Source organism: Denticeps clupeoides, chromosome 16, assembly GCF_900700375.1.
Source record: "Denticeps clupeoides chromosome 16, fDenClu1.1, whole genome shotgun sequence".
NCBI classification, from domain to species: Eukaryota; Metazoa; Chordata; class Actinopteri; order Clupeiformes; family Denticipitidae; genus Denticeps; species Denticeps clupeoides.
The window spans coordinates 14,994,364-15,013,112 of NC_041722.1; the positions used below are offsets into that span (position 1 = coordinate 14,994,364).

At 45.8% G+C, this 18,749-nt stretch overlaps 1 protein-coding gene across 5 annotated transcripts in view; it reads right to left on the reverse strand.

Moving 5' to 3' along the window:
• The window catches only part of lrp4 (low density lipoprotein receptor-related protein 4), a 78,520-nt gene extending 61,567 nt beyond the window's left edge, over positions 1-16,953 (reverse strand). For 3 of the 5 annotated variants that reach the window (XM_028956290.1, XM_028956289.1, XM_028956288.1), the window contains exon 1: positions 16,327-16,950. In XM_028956290.1, the coding sequence (XP_028812123.1) occupies positions 16,327-16,375 (49 nt within the window). In that variant the 5' untranslated portion in view covers positions 16,376-16,950. Of the gene's footprint in view, positions 1-16,326 lie in introns of all 5 variants that reach the window. The other 2 variants (XM_028956291.1, XM_028956292.1) reach the window with 1 other exon arrangement.
• Positions 16,954-18,749: the final 1,796 nt, after the last annotated feature.

The window sequence follows — 18,749 nt, forward strand, 5'->3', positions numbered from 1 at the left end:
ACCCAGCTACACTAAGAAATCCTGTCCAATTTCATGTTTTGAAAACTGTAAGATGCCCCTTAAATCCCACCTATGTTCCAATTCCAGATTTCTATGTATCATGTTATTTACCATTTATAATATGGTCATTTAGACATTCAAAGTGTTTACAGATGTATTTTGTAACATTACATGACTGCATATATCAGCTCATAGCTCATTGATACAAAATCGATCCAGACTATGGTCTTTACAGGTGCAAAAATGACAAACTGACTCAAATCCATCAATATGTCACACGTTGGGTGAGTCACAGAACCTGAATAGAGAAAAATTGCTTCAGGGCTTCCAGTATCTTAGCACACGTTGGAAACCCAACATGTGTTCTCATAAAAATTCATTAGGTTTTCCAAACAAAAGCTGATTTGTATGTGTTCATTTATAAACTCTGTGTGTGGCAACAGACAGTGCGTTACAGGAGGAATTAACGTGGTTAAAAAACGAGAGCAAGAACAAGAGAGCAGCCTCCCAACTCACACCGGAGGCCGAGTTCCAGCCCGACCTGCTCCCAGGAGTAGTTTTCCCATCTGGGGGCAGTTTACCCAGTCCTCCTGTTCCCCTACCCCTGAGCCAGGCAGATTCCTGGGGTCTGGGTTTGTGAACCTCCCCATTGATTTGTCAGCCTTGATGAGTGGGCCCACGGCCTTTCCCACAAGCCCCCACTGCAGAGAGCTTCTCCCACAATGCCCGGCAGGGGTGCTGGGGACCGAACAAAGGGGCCTGCACCAGATTGAGCTGCAGTTAAAACATGGCAAAAGAGTGGTGGAACTTTCTTTCTCCTCCTTTTCTTCACCGTCAGTAGAAAAGGTTCAATCCAAAGAAAATAAATTCACACGAGCGAGAGGCTGAGTGGTTTCACTGTTCACTGGAAGTACGTAGAAAACATCTTCCAAAGCATGTTCATCGGACTGATCCATCAAAAAGTAATCCACGTCATACCAACAGTGTTAGCCCTGAAAGGTATGCAAGATTCGAAGACCGCTGCAGTCCATGTGTTTTAATAAACTACTTTTGGTGTTTCTTTACACAGAGTTGTCAGTGTCTTCTCATGCCTTCCTCCTTTGACCAGGATTCCATTTTTTAAAAAGCAGGAAACAGCTGGTCACATAACTACGGAGCACTCGCTAGCTTTCACAGAAGCCCCACACCCTTGTGGTGTCCCAAAATCTGGGGAAACACAAAGGTTTGGTCCAGGGGGAATAAAGACAGGTGGAGGTCCGGCTCCAGACCAGAGCGCTGCGTGTAATTGTCTAGGACAGAGGGATTACACTGCGGGCCTGATGCGTTCAGAGTACAGACACCCGATATAACATGACTCATACGGGACAGGCCCCTGAAACTGGAGTGCCACTGAAACACTTCCAGTCTGCAACAGCGAGATCTGAAGGCTACACAAATTCCATAATTCCCATGAGGCTGTATGTGTCCTCAAATGGGCCACTAAATCAAAAGTCACACAGTTTCACAATGTCGTTGGCATACAGCTATGATTCCTGACCCAGAGGGATGCATTATCTAGCCCCAAGTGTTTAGGAAGACGTTTCAGATATCAGTCACCCTATTACTTTATTGCCCTAAGTGAAGCCTGCAAATATGATATCAATATTTAACATGACCTAGCTGAAAGGGTAAATGTGTACATGACCAAGGACCAACACGCCCATCACTCTTCAACTGAAGTAAAATTGGCTCCGGCCAAATTCCCTTTACTTCAAGACATGTCTGATTAGGCTCTTGAGATTAGCTATTGAGCAACTGCTGGTCTTATCAGTGTAAACATATAGTTCTTTGTCCAGCAGTGACTGATTAGCCAGCATAAGGCAGTTTAAAAAAAGAAGACAATGAAAAACCTGCCAAACACCTAAATTCAGTTAAATAGTTGTGGCTGGATAGGTTGCTATAGGTTCCTAAATGCATTAAAGGTCCCCTCACATTTTCTTTTTTTGCTTAGTGGTCCACTAATACTGTATTTGACGTCTCTTTCCGAGAATCAGCCTTGGTGCAGAATTATCGCGGAAATGACATCATAAACACCATTCACCAACCATAATGTTTGGCACAGACAGGATGTTGTGCCTGTGTTTTCCCAGAAAAAAAAACCTGTAAAGACATAAGGGGACAAAAATCCAGATCTGGCCGTATGAGTTGCAGCTCTATGAACGGCAAAGCAGAATGGCCAAAGCACTCTTTACACCTATCGCAATTTCTAGCCACTGCCATAGACAGGCTAGGGGAACTCGTATTAATGTTAAATAATATCCCAAAGTGAAAGTAAGTCATTTTAAGTAATACATTCCTTTACATTGAAAGTCATCCACATTTCAGTGCATTAAGCACCTTTCCATTTTTATATGGCAGTACAATACTTTCATCTTTTTATATCACAGCATTTTTTTTAAATAACTATTCTAATTTCTGCCTTGTAAAATGAATGAATTGAGACTGTCCATTCTGGATTCTGATAAATCCAAAACCTGGTGACAAGTGCAATAAAACAGAAATGACGATAAGAAGCGGTGCAGAGATGACCATAAGAAGTGGTGAGGAGAACTTTCACATTAGGCTACTTTACCCATCCAATTTAGAGATCAGTGTCGACTCTTAAGTACTGCCGAACAAGCTGCCAAAGACCCAGCTAATCGGGTTTGCAGCTAAAACCCAGCTTTCCTTTCCAAATCCTGTCCTAATAGCCATACTAGATAACCTCCTCACTGCCCCTGGCTCAGCCCTTCAGGAAACACTGGCCTTCACTGCAGCCGTTGTTCCTTCTTCAGCTGGGTCATTCTCTGCTTTTCGTTTCACTCCTCAACTCCTAAGAACATTTCAGCAGAGCCTTGGATATGGATCTGGCTAACAAAAAACGAATCCTGATTTATGGTTGACAAAGGACCGCAGTTTCCTCCTTGATGTTTTCCAAAAGAGAGCAAAGTATCCCATTCTTCTTCTAACACTGCAAGGACAACCTGCTTTATGGATAATGACAAAACGAGACCATCTGGGGAAATTATTGTAGCTGCCAGGAGAAAGTTAGATTTTACGGGCACAAACTGTCTAGAACAGTCACTTCCTGTTATTCCTACATACACCATGCCATAGGCTTTTAAGTCCTGAGGTTCAAGTACTGACTTCTAAGCCATAAATGGAGAGAAACCCCATTCAGTGTCACAGAGAGGCAAGTACTTTCCTTTGAAAAAGGATTAACGTACAGCCTACAGTCAGGCCAGGCTCGAGGCTATCTGTTTGAGGGGTCCCAGCTGGCTCACTGTTAGACCACCTCCAATCTGCCATTTTAGGGACAGAGGGAAAAACCAAAGATATAGGGACTGAGGGGGCTATGATCGATAGGCCTGCCAAACACCATTAGTCCCCTGAGGAGCATTCGGACTGTCTCTGGACACAAGAGCATGGGGGAATAAAACTCTGATCTTATTTGCCAGAGAACAAAGGGGACAGCACTGGGGTCCTTGAGGAGGGCGGTGTTCAAACAGAAGGCCGGTGCAACCGGGTCCTTAGAGGGGCCAGCATCTATTGAGGGGAGGAGAGATCCTGACAGATCATTATGGTGTAAAGAAAAAATGGGGGGGTGGGTCTTTTTCTGGCTGTTTCCCCAGGAAAGTTGAGGCTCAGACAATGTGTTGGTACAGAGCTCATTCAGTCAGCCCCCTACTGCCAGCTGTTCCTGCAAATTCTGAAGTGTGGACCCCCAGATAAAAGGGAGGGGAAAGGTGCTAAATCAGGGAACAGAAATGTCAACCCCCCACTCAGCATGAACCAAAAATATGAGGAACAGATCAATACAGCTGGACAGTTCCCCTCCCGTGTGGGGTGGAAAGGGTTGAGGGGCTGTGGGCTGAGGCCGCAGAGGTCCTGGTCATATTGGCCTGACAGAAGATCAGACACAGTTGTCAAAGGCGCTCAGTGATGAAACAGAAGGCAAGAAGCAGCGCTGGTCAATAAAAGGCCAGTATTAAGAGTCAGACAGCTTCCAGACACTCCATCACGCTGACGGCCCAGAGCTGCCGTTTCAGGCTTAAAAAGGTACAACATAGGAATAAGGTTGTTCAATTTATGGTTAAGATGACCCTGTGGTGACCTCTCACCCCACTTCCATTGACCCTGAAGTTATTTCCCATTTTGGTGCAACCATTTCCTGACTCCATAAAGCCTTTAACGGAACTGAGGGAGACACAGAAAGAATGAAAGGGGAAAGATCATTAGCTGGAGACAATGGTCACAACTGTGTCCCAAGTTCAGAGGGGATATCTGGAGGTCAGTCTCTATGCCCTCTTTTTAAAAAGCCAAATAGATGTAGCATTGGCAGAATTGCTTCTTGGATCTGACCATAACCAAAAGGCATAGATGAATTTCTAAGCAAAGGGAAAGCACGCTAAAAGCTAGATGTTTTTGGATGTTTATTTGTTCACATTTTACCATCCTTCCAAGTAAGAGCAGCATGGATGAGAACTTCCATCACAACCCTTTGGTCATTAGCCTTTCCATTTTTCCACCCCTTGTTCAGACCCACGAGATCAAAGGGAGCCACGGGGGAACGTGACCCTCTCAAGGTCGTCACTGTGTCCATAAAGAGATATGATCAGATGCCAGGTCTCGGATTCACAGCGCTCCAAACTCCAAGGTCACCGCAGCACACTTGAGAAAGTGTTCAGGGACTGATAGTTGGCCCTCCTCCAGCACCGACTCTGGTCAGACGAGTCCCAGCCCAGAGCTACTTCTGAAGCCCAGCACAAAAGATAACATTCAGGGCCCATATCAGCTCGGCCGTCCTGCTCTCCCTCCAGTCGTCTGGAGAGGGCAGGGTGGGCACTCCACCGACAAAACTTTAAGAAGGCCAATTGTTGAGTCCAAAACAAAATCCATTCATTGGGAATTGTAAGGAGTAGTGGACCCTATAGGACGGACAGGAAGCTACTGCAAAGCCACCAGTGGCGGAACTTGTCATCTTATATTGCAGCAACAATTCATTTGGCGAAGTGTCTGCTTCCGAGATAGTTCCCATCCAAGTGAACACAGACACAGTAATTGAGTTTGGTCTCCCAGAGGTCCTCGTAGAAGCCAGAAGTCCATTAAATGTTTCAGTGGACAGCCCTCATGTGGCTGGTGCTACAGAGAAGCTTAATTCTTTTTTTAAGAAGTTATAGTGATTACACAGAGACAATAAGGACAACACAAGACAATACAAGTTTAGCAATGAAGTGAAATATCATGGCAAAATCTTTGAGCAAGGACAAAAGATGGAAACAAGAACAGCTGAAAATGGAGCGAGGAGGACAGATTAATTGAGCATTACACAAGAGGCTTAAATTAGGCATAATTTCCTTTGATGTTGTTTGTGCCAGCTCATTTTGCAGAAACCCCACTAATTGAAATGTGGTTTGTCTCAAAATAGCACAGCTACTGAGCATGAACTGTATCCCTTTGTCCCATTTTCCAGTACTGGATTCCAGTGACTTCAGGAGGTCATGGAATTCATTCACTGGACCCCCCCTCCTCAATGTGTTTTTATTTTGTTCTCTTCAGCCCTCCCCAACATTGACATTTTAATTGTGTGTGTGTGTGTGTTTGTGTGTATGTATGTATATATATTTATTCATCCCTATTTGTTGCTTCTACCGTCCATGTATTTTACTATGTTCTTATGTATATCTGTGTGTCCTTTTATGCCTATACAGCACTTTGGTGCAGTGGAACTGCTGATAAAGTGCTCTAGAAATAAAGTTGACTTGACCTGACTTGACTTCACAGTCATGGGTAGCAAAATGTCCCTCACTGTCATTAAATGAGACACATCTCCACATTTAAGAATACGCTACACATGCACTACTCTTTATAGGTGCTGCACATCTAAAATTACAACACAACGAAGACACTTAAAAGCCTACTAGAGCTTTGAGAACATAACTTACAACACACTGTCATCTACTGCATGCACACATGTGCCAGTCAGGAAAAACACCCGGCGCTTTGGTGAAGGTCCGCCCCTGAGCCCCCACTCAGTGACCTCACACTCATCCCATGGCATAAACACCCCCAACCCCCTTCACCAAAGCTCTCTCCACTGAAGTGTCTACTGGAGGGCTATTAACAGAAATATCCAGTCAGCTGAAGTATTTAAAGTTCTACCCTTATTGGAAAGTGCTATTTACTATAATCACATTGGGGTGGTGGGGAGATAAGCCTCAACACATGCTATTAATAGCAAATGGCGCATACAGATACGCCACATCCATCTAAAAAAAAAAAAAGTATTTTAAAGGGCTGACAGACATTTTTTTCTAAGAATACAGGGAAAGAGTATCTGATAGGGACAATGATCCTAATTTGTTGTTAATATTCTTTTTTGGGGGCTTTTTGGTTCCAACTGTGTGTATCCATAAAATATATCAGTCCAATCTATTCAGAGTTAATTCAGTCCAACTTTTAAAACGTCAACAGCCAGGGCACATGAAAACAAGGTAACACAAACTGCCCAGACATGCAGTCTTCTTCAGAAACCCCATATCCTGAAAGGTGAGGGTGGACAACAGCAGAAGGCCGGGCTCGGGACTGATTGTTGCTATGCAGAAATACTGCCTCTCTCGTGGGTCATCTATCTTATGCCCTTCAGTCAGACACAAAGCACTGAGAGGATGATTTCTCACACTCCGTACCTGAGTCATAATAAGCTCAACATGCTTTCTAATAAAATAAAAAATAAATAAAAATAAGTACTTCTGTCAGGTAGTCAGAGCTGTAATGTCTTTGCCCATTTACCAACAAGACAGGAAAACCTTAAAAGAAGACTATAAATAACGAATACCATAAAACTAGACTGCCATTTAAACTGAGGAGCTCAACTCAGACCATGAAAAAGAAGTTACAATGAAAGGGGCATCAAATACAATTAACGGCATCAGTGGCCACAGCAATCCATTCTACGCTGTATTACTTTAAACAGAGGTGCAGCTGCATGGATGGGTTTCACACAAGTCCAATAATTCAGGGCCCCCGGCCAAAAAGGAATCCAGTTGTCTCGGAGCACTGGCACCAGCGCGGTCAATGGACTGTCTACCTTCCTGTACAGAGGGGAGGGAATGACTGGAGACGGTAACCGGAGGTTATAAAGGATAAAGGGCGCACCAGGAGTGCGGCAGGGTGCCAGGCTTGAATATCTGACCGCGGGCGCCAGACGCTGGACGAGGCCTTTCACTTCTGCCCGCCTCTACTGCCCAGCAACTGGCCCGCGCCAGGCACCTGTCCCTCTATTTCTCTCACACACACACACACACACACACACACACAGGGTCATATGTAATCCTGAGAGCTACAAATGCACAAAAAGCACACATGCTAAAATAAAAAAAAAAGGGCCGAGCTCGTGAGCCAACGTAAACACCGCATGCTTACTGAGCACACACTCGCAGACGCACAGACGCGTACGCGGCGCGGCACGCACGAGACTAAGCCCCGGCACCTGTCTGGACCGCGCGAAGGGAAGGGACGGCTGGGACAAGGGAGCGGTTCTCGCATTCGCAGCGTTCCGCCCAAATCCCCCAGCTTCACTTTCACACAGCCAGCATGCTTCGCCCGTCCGCTCCAACCACCATACATTGCAAAACTGTACGTCACCGTTGAGGCATTCCCAATCCAAGAAATGCTGCCCCTCTGTATAGCCAAATAGGACCTTTGTGACATTCATCTCAAGTCAGCCGTGCTAATGTACAAGTTCGCCATGCTTTACAAGATAAATGACGGCCAATCAAACAAGCAGACAAACTTAATGAGCTCAGGGGAGTGTACGGGCCATGTGTTTGTGACCATGTGCTTGTTCATTTATGTGCAAATATAGCTGCAGATGGGTGGCAAGTTCAAGGGAATATCAAAATAAATGAGGGGAGAAACTCATTTGCGGGGGCCAGTTTGCTTACACGGCTCGGGAGTAACTTGTGCCCTTAGAGAGAGAGAATCATTATGATTCATGACCGACCAGCTTTGTCCCAAGATGAAACAATTCTATCCTTCCACAGAACACAGGCACAATCAAATGGTTGATCACTGATTCAGAGAAGTCTGATGATTCAATTCTGATTCCGATTCTCAGGTACGGGATTCAATTCAAAATCACTTCTCATCATTGTGTGTTCATGATGTGCTGTCTGTGTTGCCCGATTGGATGGTGCTAAATATGTTTTTGATATAAAAAATAACAAATACAGCAAAAGAACCATTACAAAATTATGAATATTTTTTTAGAATATATGCGAAAGTGAATCACGAATCTAACATGAGTAAATTTTTTTGCACAGTCCTTATTGATTGGAATGTAAATCATACAATATGACCTTTGGTTACCAGGCCAATGTAACATCTTCACCAACATCCTTACCACCAAAACATCATGAATTAACATATTTTGGAATCATTGTGCTTATATTTCTATAGTGACCACCAAATCTACCCCACAAATCACTAAATTAGTTCTGGCAGTGTGTGGTGCCCAGCAAATGACTTGTTCATGTTATGGTTCCTCTCATTTCTCACCCATCTCCCAATTCAACATTGAAGGATCTGTCAGGAGGGCGTCCAAATTTCCACAATGCATCATGGTTCAGTACATTTTGCGCTGTGATGGTATTAAATCATAGAACTAAACAAAGAAGTCCAGGCGGCGCTTCAAAGTAATGCTGCTTGTGCTTCCAAGGCTCTGCTCCAGAATGCAACATGTGGGACATGTTATCTAAGTGAACTGTTTACTCGTGATGCTGTATAAAGTCACCATAGAGAATCTACTAGAGCTCCGTGGTGCTAGCGGCCTTTGGGGAAAGGTGGCCCCACCTCAGGCTCAGCTTCCCAGACTGTCTGCAGCCACGAGTGTGCTTTTCCTGTGGCTTCTGGGCAACACCTGGACAGGATCTCAAGCACTGGGCTGCCCAAAGAATTGTGGATAAAAAAACCCACGCGGACAACATCAGACCCATCTTCAGCTCACTCTTCCAGACAGAATATCTAATGGAAGCGTGCTCGGAATCCAGCACATGTGCTTATAGAGTTATCAACCCCGAGGGGGCCTGGTCTGCCCACTTCCAGGAACGTGATTATCTACACATGAACATGTGGCATGCATGCTACATTTTGTGATGTCACAGACCAGATTTGCTGCACTGTGGTCACAATGTTTAAGTGATTAAAGCCTGAGTGGGAACAGAACTTTCGACAACGTACAGTCCAGGTGAATCCCTGAGTGTCTGTGCAACACATGCACAGACGATCAAAAGCGCTGCATCTTGTTTTTAGAAAGAAAGAAATAGGACGGCCTAATTGCTCTGGTCCCTCTGGGTTTCCAGACCTGTCATTATTTGCCTCAAGATGTCCTGTGAGCTGCGTCTGAAAAGAAAAAACCCCAAAAATTGCTCCTCTACCCCAGGCAAAAGCCAATTACCCGCCGTCTCTTTCATCCTTATGGAGTGCCACTGAACGCCACCTCTAGCTCAGCTACTGTAGCTCTCAAAGCAGATGAGAACTATTTCTCTTTTCCTCCTCAGCGCTCCAACCAAGGCCAACCGGGAGGAAGACGCCGATGCCCCCCCCCTCCCTCAAACGGAAAAAAAAACGGTGGCCTCTCACAGTTGCCATAGCGTTAGCATTAGCACAGCGCAGGCAGCCCATTGAGGAGCCGCGTCGGCCGCGCCGCGCACTTAACTCCTCTTCCACTTGGAAACAATGGCGGACATGCCTTTCAGGTTTTCTGGGAAGACGTTGTTGCTTTCCAGCGGGGGCCTCATGTGCAGAAGGAGGCTCTGGGAACTAAAAGGACCTCGACCTCGAATAAACAAAGCCGTCCTTGTTTGTTCTGCCGAAAACCTGTTAATTTGTGGGTGGGTCAAGTGATGCACTCCTGCTCGGGGCACTCGGTTTGCCACACTCCACCGTTAGTGGGAAGAGCATGGAGTTAAAATGAACTGAAAACGAAGTTGAAAAAAAGGATTAAAAGAAAGAGAGAAAGAGCCGAGAGAGGAGATGTGGGTCAGGCCTGTCACGACGGGCTTCCTCTACTAAACACATCTAAACAGACACGACACTTTCAATTGGGACAATTTGTGGGAAGGGTGAAGTGGCTGGGAGACAGAGAGAAGAAACAGTCCTTTATCAGGCAAAATGACATCACTTATTCATACAACATTCAGGGGACCGTGTGTTGGGGACATTTACAAGTTCTTGCTAAGAATTCTGAAATCCGTCGGTGTGGTTTGGTGGTGGACATGATCCAGAAATGATTGCAACGCTAGTTGTTCGTATTTGGTCGCGTGAGCAAATAAAACCGAGGGAAACACAGGAGGCTGAGAGGAGAACTGATACTGATGAACCCAATGTTAATGCATGCTAAGTCACACAATACTAAAGGTTTCATCATTTTGGTGCTTGTTTTGGCCCTTTTATGGATGACTGTGGGCTAAAACTATTTGGCAACACCGCTTGCCCTTCTTTGCATGAGTGATGTATTGATGAAAGGTGGGATTAAACTGTACAAAATGACAACCATCTTGAAAGCAGAGACCTCAAATATACAACAGCACAACTTCAAACCTCACAGACCCCTCCCATTTACCCAGTTTTGATGAAGGGAGGAGATAATAGGAGTCAAAACTCATCTTATTTAACCCTAAATGAGTAAATGTACTGAGAAGAGATCAGAATCAGAAACGAAGGACCATCGCTGTGAACTGTGGAGGCCATTAGCGATGCTTGGCCCTGAAAATCAGCAAAATAAGATGTGGTGGCACAGCCCTGCCCAGAATGCCAAGCGGCCCCCAAATATATATATATATAAGTCCCATCCATTTTTTCCCAGTATTTTTTTGGAAAGAGGAAAAAAAACGTTTGAATGCAGAACATTTTAATCCAATTTGGGGACAAACAAGGCATCCACTGAGCCTGCATGAGTTGGCTGCAGTGAGGGTCCAGGGTGGAGAGCTCATTTACGCTGCTTTGTTTTCATTAAGTGTATTCCGCCCCCCGACTCCAACTCCAACTCCTCTCCATCCCCCCCAAAAAAAGGAGCTGCTTTGAAAAAACACCCCAACGCTGCAGAGTCAAAAGGCAGCCTTCACACACACTCCCATACTGCCAGGGAGCTTTGGACTGTTTTGATACTTTGTCCCTACTGGCGCCCTGTGAAAGGATCCGGCACCAAAAGGAGCACTTCAGCTTCATTAGAACGTTTTTTTTATTTATTTCCAACCGCATTTTTGCAACTTCGTCAAAAGAAGAAAAAAAACTAGGCATCCATGTTTTTTTGTTGTATTTTTAAAGATCCTTGTGATCCTGCAGTGATACTGTGAGTTCGGCGCAGTGCCCCTCTGCAAGTGTAAGGGTGAACATGTGACAGGGATGCACGACTGAAGGACTCTCAGGCCGAGGCGGCTTTACACTAAATGGAGAAGTCCATTAAACACCATGCTGCATGCATAATGCCTTTTGAGCAGCATGACTCTAATTCTTACTGCAATGGCTGAAAAACCAAAAACTTTACCCCCCCCAAAAAAATATATATATACAGTACAGGCCAAAGGTTTGAACAAACCTTCTCATTCAATGTGTTTTCTTTATTTTCATGACCATTTACATTGGTAGATTCTCACTGAAGGCATCAAAACTATGAATGAACACGTGGAGTTATGTACTTAACAAAAAAAGGTGAAATAACTGAAAACATGTTTTATATTCTAGTTTCTTCAAAATAGCCACCCTTTGCTCTGATTACTGCTTTGCACACTCTTGGCATTCTCTCGATGAGCTTCAAGAGGTCATCACCTGAAATGGTTGTCCAACAGTCTTGAGGGTGTTCCACTGTCCAACAGTCTTGAGGGTGTTCCACTCTCCAACAGTCTTGAAGGAGTTCCCAGAGGTGTTTAGCACTTGTTGGCCCCTTTGCCTTCACTCTGCAGCCCAGCTCACCCCAAACCATCTCGATTGGTTTCAGGTCCGGTGACTGTGGAGGCCAGGTCTCCACTTTTTGTTAAGTACATAACTCCACATGTGTTCATTCATAGTTTTGATGCTTTTGATGTAAATGGTCATGAAAATAAAGAAAACACATTGAATGAGAAGGTGCGTCCAAACATTTGGCCTGTACTGTATATATCAATACTGTACCAAAAGTCACATTTTGAAGTATGGTGGTGGTATTTGGCAGCTGATGACAACTGTAAACACCCTGTGGTTTGAGCAAACAAGAGCAGTTTTGACACCAACACCAGTTAGACAACAAAAGGGATGAGCTCATCCCTGGAGACGTCCGCAGGGCGGTCACAACGCAGGGAGGCGGGCCACTGACGTCTGCTCTACCTGGAGCCAGGTCCTGGTGCCCACGATGTCTCCAAAGGAGGGTTCTGAACGAGGCTTCTTTCCATTTGTTGCAAGCGCATGCGCAGAGAGCGGGAGAGCGCAGGCGGTGACGCTGCCCTGTCCCCGGGCCCCTTGATCACAGAGTACCCTCTCGGCGGAGGGGTCCGAGGGTGATGACTGCTTCTGATGTTTTTGTTTCCCTTGCACTTCACCAGACACTACCGCTTGGCTGTCTTTATCTAATTTTTCATACTTCCTTCAAAAGTCACACATACACACAAATACATATATAAGGGCTTTATAACATAATAATATCAAAAGGTAAGGCCTAGTGGTAAGGAATCAGAAGGTTGCCGGTTCGAATCCCGAACTGCCAAGGTGCCACTGAAGTACCGCACACTGCTCCCCGGGCGCCTGTCATGGCTGCCCACTGCTCACCAAGGGCGATGGTTAAAAGCAGAGGACACATTTCGCTGTGTCACCATGTGCTGTGCTTGCTGTGTATCACAATGACAATTGCCCAACATTTACTGACAGCATTAATTTCATTAATTCCCCGGCGCTGAGGCGCAGGACTGTGTTTGCACCAAAGAATGCGCCAAGGCCCCGACCTTTCAGACAGACGTCTTCATCCAGCAGCAGGAACGGGATACACCATAATTTAATTTTCTCTGCCATTCTTCACCATGGAGGGGGGGGGGGGGGGGGGGGGGGGGGGGGGGGGGGGAGGGGGGGGGGGGGGGGAGTAAAAGGCGAGTGTGGTCTGTGTCATCAATCTCAACCATTCTACCACGCTCGCACAATTAAAGACGCGGAGCAGGATCCCTTACAGAATTGAGTTACATGGTGAGGGAGGCCGCTCTTTCGCTTTTCTTCTCCCCTTGCCTTGCCGTGTGAATGTGTGTGCATGAGAGAGAGAGAGGGCGAGAGAGTCTTTAAGGTCTTGTGCTCTGACCACGTGAAGAATTGAGTTTGGTTCCTGCAGACTTCTTGTCTCCACTCTCTTGTCTCTTATCGTGAAAGCTAATTCAGACACAGAGACAGGCCCTGTTACCACGGACCCCGATCCCGTCCAGTACGGCAGTGAAGCTTCTAATAAAGAGACATTTCCATAAAACTGCTGACAGCTGGCACTGACGGCACATCCGCCGAGCCAGTTAACAGGTTCTGTGCACGATGATCTCCTCCGAATAGGAATCGGGGGGAAACGTGAGCAAGCGTCACCCCTCCACGGCCCTTTCTCACGGGCCTGGCGATGAAAGGCATGGGGGTGGAGATAAAACCGCGACCCTACGTTTGGAGTGAGACACCCCAGGGGTGCAACGCCAGCCCCACGGCAAACGACCAGACATCACACAGAATAAAATAGGCCAGCGCACTCTGTCCTGAACATGCCTGGAGCTACAGCCGTGTGATAAAATATCATATCACGATTGTCAACATTCACATCATGTTCATAGACGGTAAGTCTATACTCGAATGCTGTCGATGTCATTACCTCGAAAACACCGCAATATAATTTTTGGGGCATCGTGTCCGGCCGTACACCGGTATACCAGCCTGACTAGTTTAGCCGGATGAATAACTCTCCACCCCCTCACTCACTCACACACACACACACACACACACACACACACACACACACACACAGCGATATACTTATCCCACATGTGGAAACTGTAGCAGGTCTGATCCTGCATTCATAAACACACTGTAAAAATCCGAGACATGGCATCTCCGAGCGGTCCGATGTCGCCCGGTTTTTAACGCCTGCCAACTTACGCAATGCTCTCCTCAAACTCAATATCCACGTCGCTGCATGAGCAAAGCTGAGAAATTCTTTGCAACTTAAAGAAGGCAAAAAAAAAAAGAAGACGGGATTAATTCCCCCTGATGTGCCAGGATTGCGAAGACGTATACAGGCAGAAATGTCAAGGCAGAGTGAAAGCCGTATTTGCACGCTGCAGGAAAAAAAAAAAGGGCCGACAATATCTTCAAGTCTTCAGCGCCGCTGCCTGAAGGATTTATTCCTCCCCCGAATAAAAAAAAAAAGTCGCTTTTAATTAAAAAAGCCGGCTTGAGAGCGGTCTTGGGTAAACCGTGGGTGGGGGTGACATCTCTGGGCCCTCCACCCAGGACAGAGAGCCGGGCACGCCGGCGCGGGACGGGCGGGCAAATGGCACCTCCTTTCACGCGAACCTGCCGGCTCGGCCCAGAACAGCTGCCGCTCACGCACTCTCGAACCCGGCGTGCCTTCTCTAATCCGACGGAGCTGGAAAGTGCACTGAAATATGGTGCGACGCTCAATTTCGCACTCAACAGTTGTGACAACCACGCAGGAGAAATGTGCCGCGGATCTGACCGACGCCAGGCCTCCGCGGTCGGCGGCTGCACTAAATAACCCGCCTATCGGCATGCGGCCATTTACCATGATAAAGGGACCGTTGTTTCCCCAATCAATAAAAAAATGTCCATAGGCCGATGTGCCGATCGCCATTATTTCCCCATTATGCCATTCAGCGCCCGCCGCTTTGTTCGGCTTGTTTACTTTTTGGACGCGGCAACAAAGACCAAGCTGTCCTTTGTGTGCACAAATACATCACATATTAAACACCGGTGCATTCTGAAGAAAAAGCGAAAAAACCTAAACGCAAACGTTTCTTTTATGCAGGATACAGATTTATCTTTCATGCTCTTTTCTTTCGGATTATTATTACTGTTTTTTTTTTTTTTTTGTCTGATGCAAGATAAGACAGACAAAGCAAACCCCACTTTTCCACACATATGACGAGAATGATTATTACTTTTTGAGAGACAGAAAGTAATTAAATGCAACAGTGGGCCAGCGACAGGAAGGCAGGAATGATGGCTGATGCCCTTCTACTTTTGGGAACATGAAAGACAAGGGGGCACAATTAGGAGCGGCGCTCCGCCAACACGGCCTTCACCAGCCTTTCCATGTGCCAAAGGTCCAAACGCTTACGCAAGAACTTCACCGTGATAAGCAGAGAGAAGCGGTTAACGGCATCCGGTGGGCTTTTGTTCCCCCCACACAGATATCGAGCCATATCTGGTTGACATTTGGGGAGGCTGTCCCGTGTGACATTTTGATTTCCTGGGCAATTACTTCAATCTCGCATGTTATCGATACGCGGCACGTCTCAAAATCGCCAGGAAATGATGGTGTGTATTAATGAGTGCGAGGGGGGGGGGCATGTTCCAGAGGTCCTGTCTGAAGCAGGAACAGAAGGCATGGCTCCATGCGTCCTTATAAAAAAAAAAAAAAGCAGAGAGGGGAGGGAACAAAAAAAAAAAAAAAAAAAGGTCCCCGCATTCCAGGCCGCTGGAAGCGGCTGTTGTAACATGTTGTAAATACAAGGTGTTAGTGGAGAGCAGAGGGAAGAGGTTAAAAAAAAAATACGCTGCACACAGTCACCAATCACAGCAGCACAGAAAGAACGTGGAGACGTCTCCTAGTATTGACACCTGAGTGCCTGTATGGAATATTTCTCCATTAAAAATATCAATATACATTAAGGTGGCATTTTCCAATTGGAAGTGGACAATTAGCCAATTTCTAGATAGATAGATAGATAGATAGATAGATAGAAATGTGCGTTTATCATTTAGGTCACATATAAATATCTTTAAGAGGGGAAAAAAGAGATAATTATATGCATGAGATAATGAGATAATTATATGCATTTTTATCTTGGAAGGGTATTACACACGTTACCTGTTCGACAGTCTCCGATTCAGTCGTATTTTCGGAAACAAGTGTTTCATTTCAGTTCATACATACAAACATTAGATTATAAGATTTCGTAAAACTTTTGTTGTAGTTTTTGGTTTTTATTACAGACGTCTCTGTTAAAACCTCACGCCGGCGTTTCAACAGTTCCGCGCGAATCCGGACGAATCGGAGCGAAGCGGTGCGTCTCCTACCTTGGAGCATCAGGGTCAGCAAGGCGCCGCAGAGCACGGCGAGATGCATTTCGCGTCTCGGCTCTCTGCGCCTCTGGGGAAGGGGAAGAGTTTCAAAGAAGGAGATCCTCTGGGTCGGCGGAAGCGGTGCGCCGGGCAAACTTCATATCTGACCGTGTGTCGTCTACTTCTTTCTCTCTCTCTCTCTCTCTCTCTCTCTCTCTCTCTCTCTCTCTCTCTTTTGTTGTTCGTTAGTTCCTCTCAAGTTAACGCCCCCCCGTCCGAAAAGTTGACGCGCGGACCGCGGTGAGACCCTGCTGCACCGCAGCGTGTTGTGCGCTCGAGCCGGCGGTCCTGGATCAAAAAGCAGCCTCGGACTGTACCAAATCCCAGCGGGGGGGGGGGGAGTAGACGGAAACGGCAAGACCTCACCGCGGGCGGCCACCACTTAACGAGGTGCGGATGAAAAAATAAAGTGTCCGCTTCGTCTTCTGTCAAGCGTTGAAATGACTGCTGCTTACTGACATGAGCGGCAAGTGGCAGCGAGCGACGTCGAATTCGGACCGTGCCATTCAGCGTGTCCCGCTCCCCCCCCCTGTGCGGCGTGCGCTGCGTTTGACAAGCGCGACCGAAGAGAAGTGGAGCGCGGAGAGCCCACGCGTCGTGGGTTTCGAAGCTGGGTTAGTTCTGACTCTTCTGGTCCTCTGAATTCAAGAGGCGTGTATTCAGAATAGCCGGGCCACACCACCCAGCCTAATTTTAGCCAGCACTTTTGGAAAACATGACCGGCACTGGGCAGACGTACCTGTGATGGAGTCTGCTCCCTAGCTAGAATATTTTGAACCCGTTGGTAATAAAATCCAGGGTTCTCTGGAGAGCAGAGCATGTTTTTATAGTCGATTTCAGTGACCTTTTTTTTTTGCCTGCTCTAGAGATGAAACAATATTCACCATGTAATATTGTGTAATTTATGAAACCCGGATATTGTTTGAACAACTGAATGTGAGTGGGAAATATGAACAGCATTTGAGAGGTTTGTAATAAACGACCCTGGAAGTAGAACATGGATAATAACAGAACCCGAACAAAAGAATACAACATTCATTTGATTTGGTGGAATGGTGCGACAGAATAATTGTAATATGGCCACAATAACAACACCCATGTTCCACCAAGCCAAATTCCGCTTGTGTTCTTTTGTTCTGATTCTGAAGCGAAGGGCAAACTCCTCACTGTGTTATAAATATTATGCCACACCAGTAAGATTTTATTAGTCAGTGGAATGAACAAAAAAGCAGCACAGACTGAGAGATCTATATCTTCACTTTCATGCACATGGTTAATGTCTTAGTCCGCACCCGGCTTAAAATAAATCAGCCTACGCGTAATTCAATAGCAATGAATATTTGGAAGAGAGCAGGGGCATCAGGATTTGTCAGCTTCCTCCTGCCGCGCCTGCTTTACAGGGACTTGACTGGCATATGACAGGGCACAGGGTGCACCAGCTGTCCTGACGCGGGTGTCCTTGGGGCACCAACATGGGCATGGTTCTAGATGTGGGGGTATAGGTGTGTGGGTCTCTTCCTGTAATTGGAGACGTCCTGGCTGCACAGCGTGGGGAAACGCAGACCACAGTGGCTGCCCTTTGTCCATGTTCTTGGTGGCCTCAGTGTTTGCCTGCAGTTCTGTTGCCCAACCATTCACTCCGGTCTTAGCCTACAGTGAGATTTTATCTTAACTGAAATACGGGTTATGGTATTTGCATAATTCTTGTGATTTTTGTATTATTATGCTTACTGTTTGCACAATTGCTACATTTATAAGCATTGGCTTTTCTATTTTGGAATGTGCACAAGAAAGGTTGCTGAATGGTGGTCCACACCACATTACTTTCTGGGAAAGTGAAGAATTTATATTCAACAGTTTTCCCTTATCCCAAAATAATAGCGGCAGTTCCGAATGTGCTTCTATTCTTGAAGAGGGAAAATCTCCAAATATAATTTCAGGCCTGGACAGGAAAGTGTAGGGTAATTTATGTGACATTCTGTTGTGGAATTGTGCGCTGGGGATATGCATTGGTCCATTGGCTTGGCCTTAATGGCCTCATGATTCAGCTCAATCATTTAAACTTTTTTTTTTTATTATTGCTGCTACAAACCTATTAAACATTAAACATTTCAGTAACAATTAGAATGCTATAAAAAATCGAAAAACTTTCCAGGTGAATCCATTACTTTCAGTTTGAAGGTTAAAATGGAAAAAAAAGTTTAGAATTCTGTTCCATATTAGCTCCACAGAATATATTTCCCATCGCCATCCTTTGTGGATTGTCCATCAACAAGAAAACTGGGTGTCATAAAAATGCCATTAGTGTGTGCAAACATTCGCATTCAAGCGGGATACAACTAAGGCTCGACATAGTGCCAAATCTCAGCATGTTCGTT